Source organism: Notechis scutatus, chromosome 3 (genome assembly GCF_049901735.1).
Source record: "Notechis scutatus isolate UNSWTSFEM ecotype Mainland chromosome 3, rNotScu1.2, whole genome shotgun sequence".
Classification (NCBI taxonomy): domain Eukaryota; kingdom Metazoa; phylum Chordata; class Lepidosauria; order Squamata; family Elapidae; genus Notechis; species Notechis scutatus.
The window spans coordinates 74,718,697-74,740,522 of NC_142011.1; the positions used below are offsets into that span (position 1 = coordinate 74,718,697).

Sequence of the window (21,826 nt, forward strand, 5' to 3'; positions counted from 1 at the left end):
TAGTTTATAACTATAAGTATGCTAATGTAATTAATAGGATTATAAATAAGCCAATATAATTATAAGTTTGGTTAAAATCATTTTATTGTACCACTATTATTGTTATTAGCATATATGTTACTATTTCTTTTCTTTTTTTCTCTCTTTTGTAAAATGACATGCCTGGAGAATATACTATATTCAAAATGTTTATATATCAATAAATAAAACTTTGATTCTAATGGGTCAAGCAGTTAAAGTGGGTGTGGGAGGTTTATACTTCCAGACTTGCAAGATTCTACTAAGATAGGCTTACAAAGGAGGTGGGATGCTACGGGTGCGGCCCGGTTCTGCCGAGCCCGTAGCTCCAAAGATCAGCTGAAACCAAACCAGTTCGCTCCAATGAGCTGCTGATGGGCCCACTCTCCCACCTTCCCATACTGACCTTTATTTCCTGCTTTTGAAGCACAGCTGCTTTGCGCGGCATAGCAGATTGCCGTGTGTCAGCTGTTGAAGACACAGGGAGAGTGCAAGAGTGCAGGAGGTGAGTAGGAAAGCCTCTGCACGTGTGCACCCGCAAAGTGTGTGTGCACGCACAAAGCGCGCCCACCACCAAGCTAGGCCCACTGAACTGGTGGTAAACCACTTTGAAAACCCACCACTGCCTTACAATAAATAACTGGCAAAGTTCAATTAGTGATGTTTCCTGGGAGACCTGACATCCCCAGATGGGTGCATAGATATTGACCTCTGCTATCTGTCCTTTCTTTAGTCAGTTGAAACTTTTGTGTAATAGTCTTTAGTAAAACAGGTGGTGGGTTACCAGATTTAATAGCATTTGTGCCATATGCAATATTGTCTGCTAAAAGTAAAGAGAATTTGGGCATGTTTTGGCCAGCCATAATTGAAATTGAAATTCAGTTTTACTCCAAGCATGCTCATACTATTTGATGCAAGGATAATCTATAATCTATAAACCGGCAAAGCATTTGCCTACATCCCATGAACTTGTATTAATATTAATACATACTGATACAAAGCATGTATTGGCACTACACATATAAGACACACTGAGGCTGCATACTAATGGCGATAAAATATTTAAATTGAAAAATAACACTGACCATAGAAGATTGACAGGATCTATCCTGATCATATGAACTTTCAATACTTCCATTTCTTATCAAGGATACACATATTTGGTTCCTTTATACCTCTATTCATAAATATTTTATTTGTCAAAAATGCACAAGAAAAAAATGTGAATTAATATATCTCAAGTTTTTAGTGTCAAAGCAGTACTGACTTCAGATCAATTGAATGTATTTGCTCTTCTTTGCAGTCCATTTTGTAAAGGAAAAGGACATTTTGAAACAAGCAATAATCGTTTGACTTAAAATCACAGAGAATGGAATAGACATTTTAGACAGTGTTCAATGATGACATAAAAAGAGAAAGGAATGTTGCTGGTGGCATTTCCATCCTATTATTAAATAGTTATGCCAACAAATGATTTGATTCATTTTATCCCCCTTCAACATTTTGCACTTATTTTATTTTCTCAATTGCCGTCTTTCAATTAGCCTTTAAAGTTCAGAAAAGATCAACAAATATGATAAGAGTTCTGGAAGTTAAACCATATGATGAACAGTTGTGGGAAATAGGTATGTCTAACAAAGCGGAGGAGTAGGGATGAAATGAGAGCAGCCTTCCAATATTTCAAGGGTCGTCACAGAGAAGCAGAGAACCTATTCTCCAAAGCACCTGAGGGCAGGACAGGGAGTAACAGGTGGAAGATTATTAAAGAAAGCCAACCTAGAATTAAGAAGAAATTTCCTGGCAGTGACAGCAATTAATTAATGGGAGAGTTTGCCTCCATAAGTTAAGGGTGCTCCAACACTGGAAGTTTTCAAGAAGAGATTGGACAACCATTTGTCCTAAATGATATAGTCTCCTGCTTGAGTGGGGGTTGGACTAGAAGACCTCCAATGTCCCTTCCAACCCTGTTATTCTATGTTCCATTTACTGTATCTGAAAACCAAATGGAATAAGGTTAGCTTTCTAATAATTGTATTTTACTGGATCTGGACTATTTATTTTGAGCAATGTTGCACAGGATTGAAGTAATGTGCAAATAATTGATGTTCAGTGGGTTTAGGTCAAAAATTATTTGATTGCCTCTGAATCATATTTACTTTTTTGGATTAAATCATTTGCCTCAAAATTAATCCAATGACTCTATGCTGGGTATCTATTTGCAGAACGGTCCTTTTCTAAATTGAATTTGCTTTCCAAATCAGTTTGATTTCCTTAAATTATCTGATTTGGAAACCCAGTATAGTTCAGAAATCCAAATTGAATCAGTGATCCAAATTGAACTGACATTTGGATTGGCAATGTATAGATTATGCAACGACCCACGTTGCTTATCATTTCTGGATACCTTTCTTATATGCATTGAACTTCCAACCTGCTGACCTTTGCTTTTCTTTTTTAAATGCACAAGGAGTATGCTTCAGAAAGAAGTCTAGGCAGCTTCTTTCATGCCCTATCTCAATAGTTCCACAATTCTTTCTATTGGCCTTTCCTTTTCACTTGCTCATTCCCAATAATTCTGCTTCTTTCATGTCATAATTTCTTTCATCAAAACTCCCTTTGGCAGACTTTTATCTCTAGTATGCTGTTGCTTCTTCCTGTTTTGCTCTTTCTAAATCTACTTTTGTGCACACTGCAGTTTTCTCCAGCTATCCTTTTTGCATTACAATCAGGGCTGCAATTAGACAAGTGAACTACTTACCTTAAGCAGCAGATTCTGACTGAGGATAAAAAGATGCTGAAAAAGAGAATTTTATGTCAGAGTTTATTCAGTGCCCTCTAAATTAAACCCATTGCTGGCTTTTGCATTATAATTATTCATAAGCTAACTAAAATAAAAAATATATTTTTTGATCTAATCTAAAAGTCACCAAGAAATGGCTGAAAGCACATGTTCTAGAAAGGCGTGGGTATTCTATAGAAAAGTTTGCCCCTGATACTCATTGATATAACTGCTGTTGGTGGTAGATCAGAGATCTTTGGTGGGCACTTATTCATGCGTGGAATCCATGTAACCTGATTCCAGATCTTTAGATCCCCTACTACCCAATTGCTTCCAAGTCTCATGAAAATTGATTGACTGTTTTCTCTCCCTTCCTTTCCAACAGCCTCTGCAGCTGGAGTGTGATCTCTGTGCCATTATTTCAAACTCAGGTCAGATGACAGAACAGAAAGTAGGATCTGAAATTGACCAGGCTTCCTGTATATGGAGAATGAATAATGCTCCCACCAAGGGCTATGAAGAAGATGTTGGAAAAAGGACAACAATAAGAGTTGTCTCCCATACTAGTGTCCCTCTTTTGCTGAATAATGCAGACTACTTTTTCAAGGAAACCAATAGTACAATTTATGTCATCTGGGGACCTTTCCGAAATATGAGAAAAGATGGAAGTGGCATTGTATATAATATGCTGAAGAAGACTGTGGACAGTTATCCTGGGGCCAAAATCTATGTGACCACTGAAAAACGCATGAGCTACTGTGATGAGATATTTAAAAAGGAAACTGGGAAGGACCGGTAAGTCCTGCATTGCAGACCAAAATAATTATTTCACCAATTTAACAAGAAAATGCTATTTTTTTAAATCTGTACATGTCACTAATATATTAGTCTCTCAAATTAGTGTTTTAAAAAGATACTTTTTTGGCTGATGTTTTTGCACTTGACCAGAAAAAGACCTGTCCATTATCTTCTAATTGCCATTTTCTTTCTTTTTGGCTAAGATCCTCAAACATACATATTTATACAAAGGATTTTAATACTTTAAAAGTTAATGCTTTAAAATTTGTAGGTAGGATGGCTTTATCCTCAAGTGTTTGGTATTGGTACTGGTACTGTCAAATGATATATGGCTACTGTAGTTGGCCATATATAGAAAGAAACACAAAAGAAAAATACATTAGTGTACTGCTTGTTAGAGATTTTATGAATTTTCAAGCCTTCTGGCGTTTTCATAAGCATGGGATGATAACGTATCCCAAGGTAGACAATGTAGACTATTCTTATGTTCTATTTAGTTCCAGATGTTTGTATCAAATCTGCTTTGTAAAATTTGAAGAACAAAAAATAGGTTGAACAATTAGTTGAGTATTTAAGGAAGTTACAAAGAGACAGCGGAAACCTCTTAGGCCAATTTTGTGGAACAAGCTACACAAGATCCAAAAATTGAAGTAAGACAACTCAGGTATTATTTAAACAAAACATAATAAAATTAAAATGGCTTAAATAGAGATTTTTTCTGGTCATGAAGAGAAAGGTGAGAAGAAAAAAAGGGATTTTAAAGCCTTTTCCACAACTTTTTGAATAAATGTTGTATGTCTTTCGATGCTTGCAAAGGAACTAAATTTGAAAAGACAAAATGTGCTTAGTAAAGCTTTTTTTGCAAAGTATCACTAGATTACACAGCACTATACAGAGTATAAGAAATTGCTACACCCTAAGTTGAATATGTGAAAGTCAATAGTGGGCAACAGCAGGACAAGTGAAAGGAAGTATAGCTCAGGGAAGACAGGATTTTGAAGTAGAAGTGACAATAAATTCATACATTCATTGACTGAAAAAATATTAGGTTTTGTTTTGTTTTTACAGTACGGATTTGTATGTTGCTTGAATATTAAGGCAGAAAAAATGTTGAAATGTAGCCTTATTAAACAAATGGAGGGAGTTGTAACTGGTATTTTCTTACCTCATACACCCTAATTCAGTGGTTGTCAACCTGTGGTCCATAGACCGCTGTGGAGGGGGGGCACAATGTCATTATAGGGGGTATGAAGGGTTGAAGAAATGTTATGATTTAAATCTTGAGTTAAGCCTTAGTGGTCCATGGCCACAAAAGGGTGGTCTGTGGTGAAGAAAGGGTTGAGAACCACTATTCTAGCCAGGGTAGAGATGCATAGAAAAAGTCTTCTATTATTATATGTAGCTTTCTATAGAACACACACACACTCTGTGAACTCTCTTACACCTGGAGCAGAGATATAGCATTAGTCTTCCATTGTATTATTCCTTGGTACCTCTGAAGCAGACTGATAATAATAGACTTATATACCACTTCACAGTGCTTTACAACCCTCTCTAAGTGGTTTACAGAGTCAGCACATTGCTCCCAACATACTGGGTCCTCCTTTTGCTGACCTCGGAAGGATGAAAGATTGATGGAACCTTGAACCAGTGAGAATCGAACTGCTGGCAGTCGACAGAATTAGCCTGCAATATTACATTCCAAACCACTGTGCCACAATGCCCTATTTCTATATGAAAGAATTGAAGGCTACATATAACCATTTGTCAAAAATACCTAGTGGAGTTTAGAGTAGCGCAGGACTCCAATGTATGAATTTTTGATTAAAATGCAAGGCAGTCTTGTCTTATGGACCATGTTGACTCTTCTGCCATGTTCCATATGTTGCTGTCTCAATCTTGGCTCCACAGAGACACCAGAGTCAGATAGAGAAGTTTATTCTGTTTGTGAGCCATTTGCTGAACTGTCAAATAGTAACCGAGCTCCATGTGTGAAGAAAATGACCACATATGTCTTGCCAGACCATTAAACATTTGTTCACTCTTGGTTTTTCTCCCATAGTTCCTGTTTCGTTAGTAAAGCCAGATATTTTTTGCTTCCTCAGATAAATAACTTTTCTTCCATTAGGGTGGTATTAAACAGCACTCAGACTTTGCAGCAAAATTAGGAGGATGCCAAATGCTGCTCATAGGACACACAAATGCACAGCTTGTGTTGGGAATGGAAATTTTGGGAGGCTTATTCTTAAAATATTAACTGTGGAAATGCTGTATATGGCTAGTCTAGCAAAGTAACAAAATATGTTGAGCCATTACCAGACATTTGATGGTTCTGCAGAGTAATATGATCCTGCAAAACGAAATGCTTCTGTCATTACAGTATCTATATTGTATGTTTCTCAGAGACAGTTAAGAGGCATGTACTATAATCACTTTTCTAATGCAAAATGTTAACAGAATTTATAATTTATTAATTATATTTACATATGCTGATAGAAGAACCCAAACTAGCATTTTTAAGAATCCAATAATAATATTTTTTTAAGATTGATGGCAAAATATCATCAAAGTTCCCTCAGTGCCATTTACTTCTCACTGCATCCTATCTATGCCACTATGTATTATCTATTATTTTTCTATCTATTATTTTTTTCATTCATTGATGTTGAGATGCAATACATGGGAAGCCTAACAATAAAAATTAATTTATTCAGATTATATTTTAACTGGTTTGTTTTAGTGGTGCGATAAGGTTTCCAACTGATCATTTCAACAATGGATCATAGTATGAAAGATTGCCTCAGTGCTCGCAGCTCAATACTATATTCGTCATTGTTTCTCTTTTCTCTCTCCTCCCTCCCTCTCGCTCTTTCTCTTTCTCTCCCTCCTCTCTCTCTCTCTCTCTCTCTCTCTCTCTCTCTCTCTCACACACACACACACACACATTATTTTACCATTAATTAACTTTCCTAAGTCCCACGCTGGTTGGTGATTCTGAAAGGTCTAGGCCCTTTACAAATTCCCCAAAAGTAAAAAATTCGATTTCAGGCTGCTAAAAATTGCTCTCATTTCCATCTTGATATGAATGTAAAGACAAGTTTATTCTTTCTGAAGATTTTAATTAGTAGGGTACTTTAAGCCACTGCAGATTCTCCTTTTGTGTCATGTTGTTGTGCATAAAAAAATTATACTGTGGCAGAAAGACTTTCGTAGTAATGTGTTTTTAGTTTGTACAGTCTTGAAGGTGCTCAAAAGTTGACAGCTTCTTCCAGTATTTCATTAGCATCATTCGGAGCAGTATTAAATACACAGACATAGATGAAAGGAGAATTTAAGTTATATGTGAAGAGATGCCAGCTTAATAACAACATGTGAAAAAAGATCTCCCTCCCTTTTTTTTGGGGGGGGGGGATGTTTACCTGAATTCTGATGTGCAATTTTGTTTCCCTGATGTTTAAAAATGTAATAGAAATTCTTACAGCATCATTTAATTAGTAATAGCTGGGGGGGGGGGGGAATCTTTGTAGATTGCATTGAAAGAAAAAGAGTTCATTTCAGCCTAGTAAAATGCATGGAGAGAAACTCTAGAGAGCATTTAATTAGCTGGCACAAAAGTTGTTCCATCTTTAGGGATCTCTAAAATTAATGAAGGTTAGAACCAAAGAGATCAATGCACCACATACTACTATAGCCTTATCAGATGGGAGTGTAGAAAGGGGGAGTGGTTTTAATGGAAGGTTCAGCTTGCAACTATTTACAAACAAATCATTTTCATAGAAATGATGCTGAAAATATCACTAAACAATGCTGCTATCAGTTAGGTTCAACCAGAGCCAATCTAAAATTTGTCTTCCTATAATTCTTTATCTTGCAGCTTACAACTTGATTATATAGTCCCTAAAACAAATAGTGTGTCCTCTCATGGCCAACCCCTTGACTAACAGGACTCTATTCTATTCAGCTATTTACACACGTTGCATATTACAAAATGTGACTGTCACCTGATCTCAGAGATAGTATTCACACCAATAACAGGGCACAACTTCCTAATTTGATGCACTGTGAATGCATTAACACTTCTTCAACTCCCCAATTTCCAACCATATGCTTTAATGTAGTTGCAGATACGCTCTATAATGCATGTTCTGAGTGCAGATATCTGTATCATAGCAAATACTTGTTGCTTTACATAGACTTAGGCACTGTCTTTGCTTTATCTGAAACTTGTAACATAACTTTGAAATGCAGGGTTCTTGAAACAGCTGTCCTGAGCTTGGTGTCAACCCTGAAGCTGGCCTAACTGTGGCCATTTTCTTTTTGTAGCTTTCCTCTAAGGAGGTTTCTCTTCACGTTGCTTCAGAGCTGACACAGCCTGGAGCTAAGGGGCCACGGAGGTAAGAGGTGGTAGTATGGGAGGGTTTCTCCTGAAGTCTACCATCATTTCTATGGTTTTGAGTGTGTTCAGTTCCAGATTGTTCTGGTTACACCACGAGGGAAGTTGTACAACCTTCTGTCTATATGCGGATTCTTTGCTGTCTCAAATGAGACCAATCACTGGTCTTCCAAGATAAACTACATTATCTTTATGCCTCAAAATGTAAAACCATTTCATGAGTGTTTTTCCAGAGATCAGATCATATTCCTTAGTAAAGTTGATCTCAACTCAAGGGCATTTTGATCTTTTAAATAATATATCTGTATTTGTATAAATGCTTCCTAGTAGATGTGTATATTAGAAGGAATAATAGGTTCAGCCACTGTTGTAGAATTTTGAAGAAGTTATCTTTTTGCGTGGTAATGTTGAACATCTCCCTCTATTCTAGTGCATTGGTGTGCAACCTTTTGGCTTACCTGGGCCTCAGTGAGGGAAGAAGAATTGTCTTGTCATTAATTGTCTTGGACTGCATATAAAATCTAGTAGGTGAGAAAGTTATAGCTTTAGTCCATTTGGGGCAAGCAAATGAAAGATCGAACTTGATTGGATGTCATTGCTTGTCTTCAAGTTTGAGCTTGATCATCAGGCACTTTCTGTGTCAGGAATTAACTCATGAACTTAATAGAGGTCTTTCTAAAGGTCTAAACTTAATCCTTCTAGTTTATTATTAAGTGTTTTATGTTTTTTTATAAAGCCTTCATGGTTGAGGCACCCATCTTTTCCATAGCATGATGCCAATCAATCAGAAACATAAATTGAATATATTTTCCCATAGGAAGAACAGCCAATTTGGTAGTGAAAATAGTCCTGGAGCAGGCCCATCTTAGTTTCTCACAGTCGCCAGCAGGATGACTCTTACTTCATATTCTCTAACTGTTATTCCCTGTAAGTAGATAAATGTTTTCCCAAACTGAGGCCACATCATCCTGACTTGTCACTACTTACCCCTAACTTAAGATAATTTATGAAAAAGGGTGAAAAATCTCACAGATCACTATGGACAGTGGTGGGATTCAAACTATTTTAGTACCAGTTCTGTGGGGGTGGCTTGGTGGGCATGGCCGGGGAAGGATACTGTAAAATCTCCATTCCCTCCCCACTCCAGGGGAAGGATAATGCAAAATCTCCATTCCCTCCCCACTCCTGGGGGAAGGTTACTGCAAAATCCCATTCCCTCCCCACCCCACTAACCTTTTTCCAGCTCCATTCTCCTGTGCAGGGCAGCAAAAGAAGACCCAGCTAATCAGCTGGGACTCAGGAGACAGAGAATAGACAGGCGCGGGGCCAGTCAGAGGTGGTATTTGCCGGTTCTCCAAATTACTCAAAATGTCTGCTACCGGTTCTCCAGAAATACCATTAGTATTTCCCACCTCTGACTATGGAGCTTGTTATCTGTCTCCATTGACAAAATTATCCACTTATTTGTATTCTGTTTTCAGTTTTTAAGTGTCTTAGCCCATAATAGAAGAATCTATGATGAAATTCTCAAAAGCTTGTTGAAAGTCTCAAGTATCTGAATTTACCCTTGCAGAATCCAAGTTGATTTCTCTTAGCAAGGCTTATTCCTCTTTGTGCTTGGTGATATTCCTGTGAAGTTGAGCTTCAATGTCCCCTGTGTCTATGTTTAAAAACTAGTTTAATGTTGGCTATTTTCTGATCTTCTAGTAGAACTGAGGGAGAAGTTATATAATTTTATTAAGAAGTCAGCAATTTTGAGTTCTTAAAAAACTCTCAGACAGATGCCATAAAGACCAGTTCTTTACTCCTGTGTAATCTTTGAAATTTTTCTCTTGCAACTTTAATTTATTTTAATTGTCCCAGTTGGCTCCTTGAGAAAATCAGTACGGATTTAGGTATTTGTACTTTGTTCCTTGCAATAATTCAATAATATAAAGAATTCACTTGGTTTCTGCATCTCATATTCTTCTTGATCATTCCTTTCAAACTCTTCTCCCCCTAAAGACCCAATATTTTTCTTGCCAGTTTGAATAAATTTAAATTTTCTTAATGGTGGTTTGTTTGTTCTATCAATCATGTACATCAGACTGGATGCCAATAAAAGGAAAATTAAGGCAATTTAGAGTACAAGAAATATTTTCTAACCTGGATTCATGATGCATCTAGAGCAGGGCTAAGCTACTGTAACTTATTGATGCAGTCATCTGCAAGAATTGTGCATCTTTTCTGCAAATAACATTCCCTTTATATACCACCATCCCCAGAGAGCAACTCACTTCTGCTTCAGCAATATCTAAATTTTGAATATGCATGGGAATTAGAATTTTCCATGTTAATCTTTTTCTGGTGGAACATAGCAATAGCAATAGCACTTAGACTTATTTACTGCTTCATAGTGATTTACAGCCCTCTCTAAGCAGTTTACAGAATCAGCATATTTCCCCCAATAATCTGGGCCCTCATTTTACCAATCTTGGAAGGAGGGAAGGCTGAGTCAATCTTGAGCTGGTGAGAATCAAACTGCTGGCAGAAGGCAGAATTAGCCTGCAATGCTACATTCTAACCACTGTGCCACCATGCAACATGCCAGAAAGCAGATTCTTTCAGGATATTTTTTCACAGTAAATTGAACCATTAGTATTTCCTACTTCTCTTTCTCTTCTTATTTGTCAAAAATAAATATGCTTGTTGTTCTTCAACAGTATTGGTGACTAGTGTGGAATGAAAGTACAACTGTTGACATTATAAGTTCATAGGCAAGTCCATCAGGTTTATTTTCAAAAGACATTACTATTTTTATTGATTTTCAGATTTTTTTTCTTTTATAAAAATACAAGTTTATCTATTTCATTTGCAGTATCTCTGTTGTAGTGCAAAAAATGGCAATTTGGAGAATCATTTGACAATGTGCACATTTTGAGGCATTTTCTCTGCAATCACAAATAAGGAAGCTTAAATATTTTATTATAGAAAAAGCAACTGCCCCCACCAAAAAAGAGTAGTTATGTAAGTTAACACAACAGCAACACACCTTGTTTGACCAAGTGAAAATTCACACCTTGTTTGACCAAGCAAAAATTCACAGAAACTTCACAGACAATGAAGAACAGTGACTCAGATGAGCAAGATCTTATTGAAGGAAACTAAAAGCAGCCTTGAAATTTTGTCAAATGTTTAAAAGCAAATATAACCAAGAAGAATATCTACTTGTACAATAGAAATTCAGTGTCATGCTTTTATCTTTTGTTCAATGCTGTGTATTTTTATATTTTGTTTGAATTTTATTTACGTGTGAGAGAAATTATTGGTATTTTTGCCACTGAAAATTACATCCAGGGATCTCATGAACTAAGAAATATTTTCCCTTAGCTTAGTGACACAAACATTAATGACAAAGTATAAATGAATAAATCACTGTAAGGTTGTATTTTTTTGCAAGGGGTAAAGCACCTGAATAAGTCCATCAAAATCATTCTTTGAAGATACTTTCCAGATTATATAATGCCAGTGTATCAGAGGTGGTATTCAGCAGGTTCTGACCAGTTCTGGAGAACCGGTAGCGGAAATTTTGAGTAGTTCGGAGAACCAGAAAATACCACCTCTGACGAGATTTTACAGTATCCTTCCCCTGCCACACCCACCAAGCCATGCCCACAGAACCAGTAGTAAAAAAATTTGAATCCCACCACTGTAGTAGATCCAAGTTTCACACCAAAATAAAGATAAAAGGCCTCTTTTCTGAAACTGATTCAGATAATGGAACCTGAGGAAAATCTTTATTAATTTTGTTATCACAAATAATAGTCATGCAATTGCACTTTAAAATGGCCTTATTGATTTTACAGTATTCTATATGTTGCATAATTTCTTTATGGGAATTCAGGGGTGTTCTTTTAATGTAAAAATCAGAAATTATACTGGTAATTGCTTTTGTTTCAGTAGGATGAAATGTTCACTCAAAAGGTGCCCCATAGCTGCTCCTTGTCTGTGATCTGGAATGATAAAAGATTCATGTGCTATTGAATCCTACAAGTCATAGGAGATTTAAAAATACTATATTATTGTGTTCTGTCTCACCTGTAGCCACAAAGTGAGAGTCCAAATGTCCCAAAGAAATAAACACGAACAAATAATATCAGAAACCACAGAGTTAACTTTTCTCTGTAATCGTCGTTGGCAGCTTTCCCAGAAACTGTCTTCAAACCAAGATAATGAGCCGCAAGATAATTCAGAGCCAAAAGGCAAACAGAAGGCTTCTTCCAAGCTGCGAAGTAACTAACGAAGTTTGATCCGGACAAGGATCGTTAGCTAACACGCCTCCTTATATTCCTTGAAGGGGCGTGTCAGTCTCTCTAATTAGTCTCTGACTTGACGTTTCCTTTCAAATTGTGCTTGACGTCTCAACCTGCGTCTAGTCCTTGCATCAACCCAACATTCATCATTTTGATCATCACTCAAGGACTCTGGTATGTTCTGTGGATCAGCTGCTGACACCTGAGGCATGATTGATGTGGAAGGTTCTGGAGAGAATGGTGATTCCGACACTCCCTCATCTTCCTGGCTCACGTCTGCATCTCTCATTAAAGCAGGCTCCAATTCCAATGCCAAACCTTCCTCATCACTCGAACCTGTGTCTTCTGATACATCAGACTCAAAGCTCACAGCAGGCTCAAACCTTCCAGTCACAACACTATTGTAAAATTAAAATTGGATGGACAATACTAGCTATAACATTATGTTTCTATATAATCACATTCTGCCCAGTTTTGTGAGATACTTTATTAATAATTTTCCTCAGTATTACTGAAATCTACCCATTCTGTTATGCTTACTTAAATAAAATAATAAGACCAGTAAGACCAAGGAGCTTATTGTGGACTATAGAAGGAACAGATCAGACATCCAGCCCTTGCTAATCAGTGGAGACCGAGTGGAGCAAGTGGCCAGTTTTAAGTTTCTGGGTGTTACCGTAAAAGAGAACCTGACCTGGGGTGCTCACATTGCAGCACTGGTCAAAAGGGCCCAGCAGAGATTATACTACCTGAGACTTCTCAGGAAACAACAACTGAATGAAAAACTGCTGGTGACCTTCTACCGCTGCACCATAGAGAATATCTTAATTTACTGCACCTCTGTATGGTTTGCCAATTGCACAGTGGCAGATAGGACAGCACCCCAGAGGGTTAACGTCATTGCCCAGAAGATCATTGGTTGCCCTCTCCCCTCTTTGGAAGAGATTTATAGCTCCTGCTGCCTTAAGAAAGTTCAAAACATTCTCAAAGATCTATCTCATCCTGGGTACCTATTTTTTAAACTATTACCATTTGGCAGACGGTACAGAATAATAAAAACAAGGACAAATAGGCTGAAAAACAGCTTCTATCCCAGGGCAGTAGCTCTGTTGAATTCTACTGTATAGTGCAGTGTTGATGAGGTGTCAGGGTTTTTCAGTTCAATGTGTAGAGTGTGAAGGGTGTGTGTTTGTGTTTATTTTCATGTTCATGATGGTCACTGAAGATTGTGTTTGATTTCGTTGTACGAGGTGCAATGACAATGAACTAAACTAAAGGTCTTATCAGTTTTGAGACAATATAAAGTTATTAATGTTTTAGAAGAAATTACAGAACAACTACCACCACCTCATAATTGATGCATATATAAGTATCATTAGTAATATTTTTCATTCTAATTTTTATGGAATAGCTTAGCTTAAGCTTTAAAAAAAAACTGGAAAAAAACTTCTTTAAAAAAAAAAAAGAGTACCTGCAGATTTTATTTTGCTAGTCATTGCTGACTGTACGGGGAGTTGCTCATCTCCATTAAAAGGCCATTTCCGCAGTCATGTGGCCAGCATGATGTCACAGAGCATTGTTATCTTCCCACTAAAGTGATTCTTTCTCTCTCTCTCTCTCTCTCTCTCTCTCTATCTATCTATCTATCTATCTATCTATCTATCTATCTATCTATCTATCTATCTATCTACAGTATCTATCTATCTATTTTTTATTTCCATGCTTTCAGACTGCAAGGTTGGCTGGGGCAAGGACGGGAACTCACCCCATTATGTAGTGCTATGGTCTTGAACCTAGGCTACTGGCTTTCTAGCTGACAAGCCCGGAGTCTTAGCCACTGCACTACTCCCTAATGTTGGGCAAACTATATTAAATCAAGCTAAAATTCAAATGGAAGTTATTAGTCACATATCTGCCTAATTTAATTCTCTATTTTCCAGTTTTCTCCCAAGTAATACTTGCTGAGTTACACAACATGGCCTAGTTTATGAATTCAGATTACTTTCTCTGACCAATTTTATTGACACACACAACATGACCATAGTAATAATATGAAAGCATTAATAATTTGGCCTCCGTGGACGGATAGATTATTAGAGGAGGCATTAGAAATAATTGCTTGCTAATGTGAAGAAGTAAAAATATGTACTATATTATATTGCTCATAATGTAATAATTAAAATAACAATTATATGATAATGAAAATACACACTATGCTTAAGTTTATCTTTATATAAAGTTAATAGCTAATGAAGACGGCAAAGATTATGTCTAATTAAACTGAAGACCATTATCACTGAAAGGTGAGTTTTTAGCACAGCATTTGTAAGAAACATGGCTATCTGTTGTTTAGAAATGTGACCATTTTATAATTCACCAGGACTAATTCTTTTCTTGTAAATGAATTGGAAATGTATTCACTTGGGACAGATCTGTTAAGTGGGCTTACAAGTGTGTTGAGTGCATGGGAAAATAAAAAATTAGAAATTATGTTGCTATGCTTATTATATCCACAAAAATGAGAAATCTTCAGCTGATGTTGGCTTCATACATTTCTTCACAAGAACCCATGATCATGTTGATTATATACACAACTATGTGAAATCACAGCTGCCAGTTATTATTGTGCTTCTGATTTTTACTATTAATGATTCTACTGCTAAGATCTGCTATGGATTGCAAACAGTTTTTCAAAGATCAGATGCTGCCAGGGAGACAGCATTAATTAATAGAACATTCAAATAACTTGACCTCCTATCCTCCAGCTTTTTTAAAAAAACACTTTTCAGTAATTAGATTTCATACAAGTTCAAATTCTGCTTCTGCTCTTCACTCCAAAATATTGTTGACTTTCATCATAACATAACAGAATGCGTACCTCCTTTTAACACCTGCATGAAGCCGCTGGTTGAGATCATTTGCTATCATGAGTTGAGGTATCATCAATATTCTGATGATCCTTAACTTTATATTTCCAACCCTGGTGATCTAAGTAATGCTATTGCTTGCGGTGCCTAGAAGCTCACAGGGGCCTGAGTGGGAGGCAACAGGGTTCAGTTGAACCCTGACAAGACCGAATGGGGACCTGGAGCTTCAAGATCCAGGACTTTAACTTTAGTTCTGGATAGGGTTGTACTACCCCAAACACACCTGATTTGCAACTTGGACTCCCAAGAGGAGGTGGTAGTCGTAGCTAAGAGATCTTCTGTTGTCTATCAGTTGTGGCCTTTCCTGGATTTGGAAATTCCTATGTTCAGTCACTCAAGCATTGATCATCTCACATTTGGACTACTCAATGGGGATATCCTTGAAGAGCATTCAACTGGTGCCAAATGTGGCAGAGCAGGCAGTTCCTGAAACATTAGGATAGCCCTGTTATACCACTGCTCCACAGGCTACATTGGCTGCTTGTTCGCTTTTGGGTGCAATTCAAGGTGTTGGTTATTACCTCTAATGCCCTGCATGACATGAGTCCAAGTTGAGTAATCTCTCATTCCAATGGGACTGCTCTCCCCCCCCCACTTGCACTGGCAGAGGGAGCATGCTGTGGCCCCCGTCAGTTGGAATTTCTACTGGCAGGATCCAGAAGAAGAGGCTTCTCTGCTAGGGCTTCCACTTTTTTTGACCTTATGTAAGGGCATGAAGATCAGGTTCTGCCAGCTGTCTTGGGGCCCCAATGGAGAGGTATCATACTAGAGGTGGTTGTTGAATTGAGAGAAACCCCACTTTTTCTCCCCTTCCCCGCATCCTGTTCCTTCCCTCCTCATTTTTTAACTGCAACATTACTTTGGATTGTGAGCAGAGATGACAACCACTGTGAAGAACAAGAGACCAACAAGTAGAGTGGTCCTTTGAATGTTTCCCAAGGAGAGATTGGGAGAGTGCTCTTGAATGGAAGATCAGAAAACAGTGGCCTGCTATAGGTCTGAGTGGAGGAGCCAAGGGAGACTACATCTTTGTTCTCAGAAACAGCAAAGCCCTTCCGTCAGAACTGAAGAAGCTTCTTGGGTGAGAAGCGAAATGTCTTCAAGGAAAAGAAAGCCCAGTTGCCTTTTGAAAAGGTACCTTTGTGAACAGAGCCTTTCATAAGTACAGTAAGCCAGCTGAACACACCAGCAGAACACACTTCCAAACAACATTTGGAAATGTTCAGTTTAACCACCTTAAGGATATCAAAATGGTGAGATTAATTTTACAACTAGTGAGTTTTACCTTCCTCAAATTTAAGAAATTTTAAATAGAGAATTAAGAATTTAAAATAATATAAAATTGGAAAAAAGTAAAAATACAGGACTTGGTTTAACTGGATTGAGAGACTACACAGATGTGAAATATTGGTTACTTTTTCTGCAAACTTTGAAAAACAAGCATGTGATATTCTCATGGGAAACAACCGAAATGGAACAAAATCCAAATTAAGAATTGAGGCTTGATGAAGGTTGTAAGATAGAACTAAAGGAAGATAAAGATGGAACTAAAGGACCAGGAATTAAACAGTTAAAATGGGTAAGCAAACTATAATATAAAAAAGAGGGTTTTTTAAAAAAAAAATGGTCTGAAATATTAATAACTAATACATCAGAATTAGGGGTACAGATTTCAATGGATAAACTTTCGAAGATGACGAGAAAAATTTTAAAAAACCTTTTATCTGACATTGGCATAATAGAGTTAAAAGACACAGAAGATAACAAAACTGAGATTACCAAAATGGAAGTACAAAAGAAAAATCGAGGAAAGTATCTGGACATACAACAGCTGAAACAAGAAATTCTGGATGATGCCTCTTTATGGGATTTTCAAAGTAGGCTGGTGAAAGCCTTGAAGACTCCTTTTAAATGCCAAAGCATGATGAAAGATCAAATGCTCCAATGCTGTAGAAATGATTTAAAGGTCAACATTGTGAGGAACAAAAAAGAAGAAGAAGAAGAAAAGAAAAGAAAATGGGAATATAAAGTTGGACCATTTGACCAGGAATAAACTAATTGTTTCTGGTGACTCCCAATGGATTTTTTTTTTTTTTTTTTTTTGCTGAACCAGGAAGGCAAAAATAATGATTTCTGGATTGTAAATAGATAATAGATTCTTGCTTTTTTATTTTCTACTTATTTCTTTTTCTTTTCTTTTTTCTGCATCATCTGGACATTCATTTTTCTTTTTCTTCTAGTTTAGTCTGTATCAGTTTTTACTATGTTTATTACAAATGTCAGTAAAATTATTAACAAAAAAGAGAGAAATAAAAATGGGACTTGAATTTCTCACACTTGATAGTGTGGGGGATGAAGGTAGGCCTTCAATTCCCAGCAGTGCAACAACTCTTTAACCTAGTTGGAAGGTTATCAGCATGACTATGATCAAAGTCCTCTGATATACCTCTTTCATGCCCAGTGGGATCACTTTTAAAATATAGAGAATAATGAGAAGACTCTATGCTGTCTATTCTTGTTTCAGATGCAGAGCGCCTAGAAGATATGCATTCATTTTCATTCTTATATTACTGATTACTTTTATATAGATTTTATTCAATGAGTTGGCCAAAGCATGTTACATATATAAACAGCTAGTGGAAAATACATACCAGAATCAATAAATGGTTTTTAAATAAATAAGGAAATACTGAAAGTGCTGAAAGGGCCCGTTTTCAGCCTCCCGAGACTCCAGAGGCTTCTCTCAAGCCTTTGGGAGGGCGAAAAGGACTTCCCCCAGGCTCCAGAGGCCCTTCGGAGGCTGAAAACGGGCACTTCCGATATTTCCGGAAGGCCCATTTTTCGGCCTCCAAAGGCTGCAGAGGCTTCCCTCAAGCCTCGGGGAGGGCGAAAATGACCTCAAACGGGCCGAAAATCAGCTGGGAAGCACGTGCATGCACAGTGCAGGCAAGTTTGGCTGGGGCTCACGTGTCCACACAAATGGCTCTACGTGCCACCTGTGGCACATGTGCCATAGGTTCGCCATCAGGGCACTAGACCAAACTGGATCTCTTTTGGTTTTCAAAGGGAAATATGGTTTACAGCTATTTTTCAAATAACTAAATTTAAAAATGCATTTTTCCCCCTTTAACAATCTCTATAGCAATATGTTCCTACCATCAACACTGGCCTGTTGATTGCAGGGAGATATGCATATTAAAGGAGGATTAATTCAGGAAATTTAGCTGAACAAGCTAGAAGCATGGTAATTAATATTAAGCCATATTAATGAAATAAAATAGTGTCTCAAACCAAAAGCAATCCATATACATTATGTATATTTATGAAACCCCCTCATGGTTCAGTCAAAGTTGGCTTACTTACGGTTTGTTAACTATTTGTGGCTTTGCACACCAGGATTTATTTACCATAGTGGAAAGTTTGACAGAATGTGTCCCAGACCCAGCATACCTTAATTATGACTGTGTTTGGTATAAACTTACCTCTGGATTCATGAAACAGCAGGCATGCATCATCATATTGCATTATCCTTTTCTGGTGCTTTAGAGGTTGTACTGAAGATGATAAAAATCTAAGCACATGTAATAAATTTTGCTAAAAGCAATGGAAAAACTCTTTATTTCATCCCTTATAAGATTTATTTAAAATGTTATGTATAATTTACCCTCTACTTTTGCTTCATTACCATATTTATTTAGAATATTATATATATAGTCTGCCCTCTGCCTTCTCTTTCTCTTCACCAGTGTTCCGTTTTGCAAAATTAAATGTTTAATAAGAGCATTAATTTGAGATTGCACAATCCAAACTGGTACTAGGAAACTACATAGACAAAGTAAAAAGAAGTCAAAATGGTGGCTGCAAGGGTACCTCAACTTTTTCTTTTAAAGTGTTGCATGATGCCTGTAAAAGGGATAAGACTTTAATCAAACATTTGCAGCCTTCTTCTCTTCTTTTTTACTTCTACTACAATGCTCCTGTGGCTTAATTATTTCCATTGTACCCTTACCATGCTGCTTCTCTGCTATTAAAAAAAATCTGAATTGAAATTTAACTAAAGGGTTTCCTAAAAACCAAGAGGAAAGAGAAAAGCAATGGTTGGAAACTAATCAAGAAGAGAAGTAACCTTAAATTTTCTGACAGTTAGAACAATTAATCAATGGAAGAACTTGCCTGCAGAAGTTGTGAATACTCCAACATTGGAAGTTTTTAAGAAGAGATTGGACAACCATTTGTCTGAAATGGAATGCAAGCGGTTGGATTAGCTGACCTCCAAGATCCTTTCCAACTCTGTTATTCCATTCTATTCTATTCTATTCCATTCCATTCCATCCATCCCATCCCATCTCATCCCATCCTATTCTAAAGCCATGCTGCAGGTAAATAACCTTGAAACCGTTTCGTTTTAAAATCATATTATTAAGAATAACTACATCAATTTTAGGAAAGGCTTCCATATAAAACTTTAAACCTTTATTGACAGTCAATGGATAGTTCTAATTACACATAAATTTAAGTAGCATTATGGATCCAAATGAACTGTTTTTCTTCCTCTGTGGGATAGATCACAACTACACTTACTCAGGTAAATGGCTGATTTCGCAATCATGTACATTATATGTATCTTTTAAAAAATCTTTATCTGAATTAAATTGCAAAAAGAAAATGCATTTACTTTTTTTAATCATAAAATCTCTGGGCTGCATAAAGGATGCTGCATATTAAAGAGCCTTTCCAGCAGAGTGGAGGTTAGTACTGTCTGATTTGGCAGAGTTTACCACTTGTAGAAAAATAAAAGAGAGCCTATCAAAGCTGATTGTTACAAGGACTTTAATCTCTGTTGGATTTTTCTCCAGCATGGCTCTATCCACATGTCTCAAACCCCAACTCTTAGAAGTCCCAGCCAGCATTGTGGAAGTTTTAATCTGAGCATCAGGTTGGGAATAACTACATTAATGAAACCTGATTGACATATTTGGAAGGACAGCCTCTGCAAAGGAATCCATTTCTCATACCACTGTTTTATCTGAGCAAATTATATCTAAAATGGTTTCACCTATATCTCTTAAATTAGTTTCTTTTTAAACAAGATTTCTCAATTTAAAGAAAGGACAATTGAAAAAAGTATGCATTTTGAGATAATCACAAAGGTAAGGTAAACCATCCCTTCTCTGTCCCTATCAGTTCTCTGTCTTGCTTATGATCTACAGAAGAATTATGAATACAACTATCTGCTGTTTTGATGTCCAGGCATATGCACAGATACTGTACTTATTTTTTTCCATCCCTCTGTTGAAGTGCATACAGTTACCGTGTTTCCCTGAAAATAAGACCCTGTCTTATATTTTTTTGCCACCAAAAAAGGCACCAGGTCTTATTTTGGGGAGAAGTTATCCATTGACTCACCTCACTTGCGTGCTGCCCTCCGCCTCATTTTTGCTGTCAGAGGCTTTCAGGAACTTCTTTTGTAACTGGCAAACCTTTCCTTGAGGCCTCTGCAGCCAATAACAGAGCTCCAGACTGATCCAGTGCTTTGTTATCAGCTACAGAGGCCTTTAGGAAAGCCTTGCCACCCTTGCCGGCTGCAGAAGAAATAGGCCACTGGGGCAGGTGTCGGGGTGTGCAAGGTCTGGGTACAACTGTCCAAAGGTACATAGTAGGGCAGCTCCACACATACCCATCCCCACCCTAGCTTAATTTTTACCCGTGCACTCTGGAGTGGGCGGGATTTTAATTAAAGGGTAGGGCTTATATTGTTTTGGGGGTACGGTTTATATTGGGTGCACATATAAAAATCAAGCTAGGACTTACTTTCAGGGTAGGTTGTATTTTCGGGGAAATATTTTGAGACACTTTCATTTTTGTTTTCCTTCCAGCTAGATAATTCTGACTGTCTTATTGAATACTCGTAGTGCTGTTGTTTCATACCAGATCAATTCTAAATTAAAGCTTTCTCATTCGTGGATGACAAAGTTTTCGTGAAAATTATGCAATTGTTCTTCATCAAAGCTTGATGTTGGATGCCCAGGTCTCAACTGTGGGTAGGCAGGAATGCTTTATTCAGCTGAGATATTGTGTCAACCCAGTTTGACCAAAATGACACATGCCTTCTTTGAATCATTCCTAAATTATTGCAGTATAATCAAGATAGGGCTGCTTTTGAAGAATTCTGGACCACAGTTAATCCAGAATGCAACATCCTGTTATTAATAATGGCTATATAGGAAGTTTATACATCCTTTGTTGAAGAGGCTGTAAATATAATTCCAATATATAATGCTAACTATTAAACCCTGAATGATTTAAGAATAAGATGCCTGAAAGTTTGCTTAGGTTTTTCAGTTGTTCTGTTTTTGAGTCCTAGCTATTATACAGATTATTTTTTAAAAAGGTCAACTTTACTACAGGTAGTCCTCGATTTACAGGGTAGTCCTCGATCAGAATTTTGGTTGCTAAGCAAGACAATTGTTAAATAAGTCGCACCAAATTTTATGACTTTTGTCATGCTTATTAAATTAATAAGTAACTTTATAACATTGCCGCTATAACTTTGGTCACTAAATGGATGGTTGTATGTTGAAAACTATTTGCTCTTCATTCTTAAAATTTAGGATGTTTT

The 21,826-nt window shown here is 37.1% G+C and overlaps 1 protein-coding gene across 2 annotated transcripts in view; it reads left to right on the forward strand.

The window, feature by feature from the left end:
- Positions 1 to 21,826, forward strand: part of ST6GALNAC3 (ST6 N-acetylgalactosaminide alpha-2,6-sialyltransferase 3) — a 306,384-nt gene that overhangs the window by 195,029 nt on the left and 89,529 nt on the right. For both annotated transcript variants that reach the window (XM_026679326.2, XM_087960486.1), the window contains one exon: positions 3,183 to 3,592. In XM_026679326.2, coding sequence (XP_026535111.2) covers positions 3,183 to 3,592 — 410 coding nt within the window. The remainder of the gene's footprint in view (positions 1 to 3,182; positions 3,593 to 21,826) is intronic.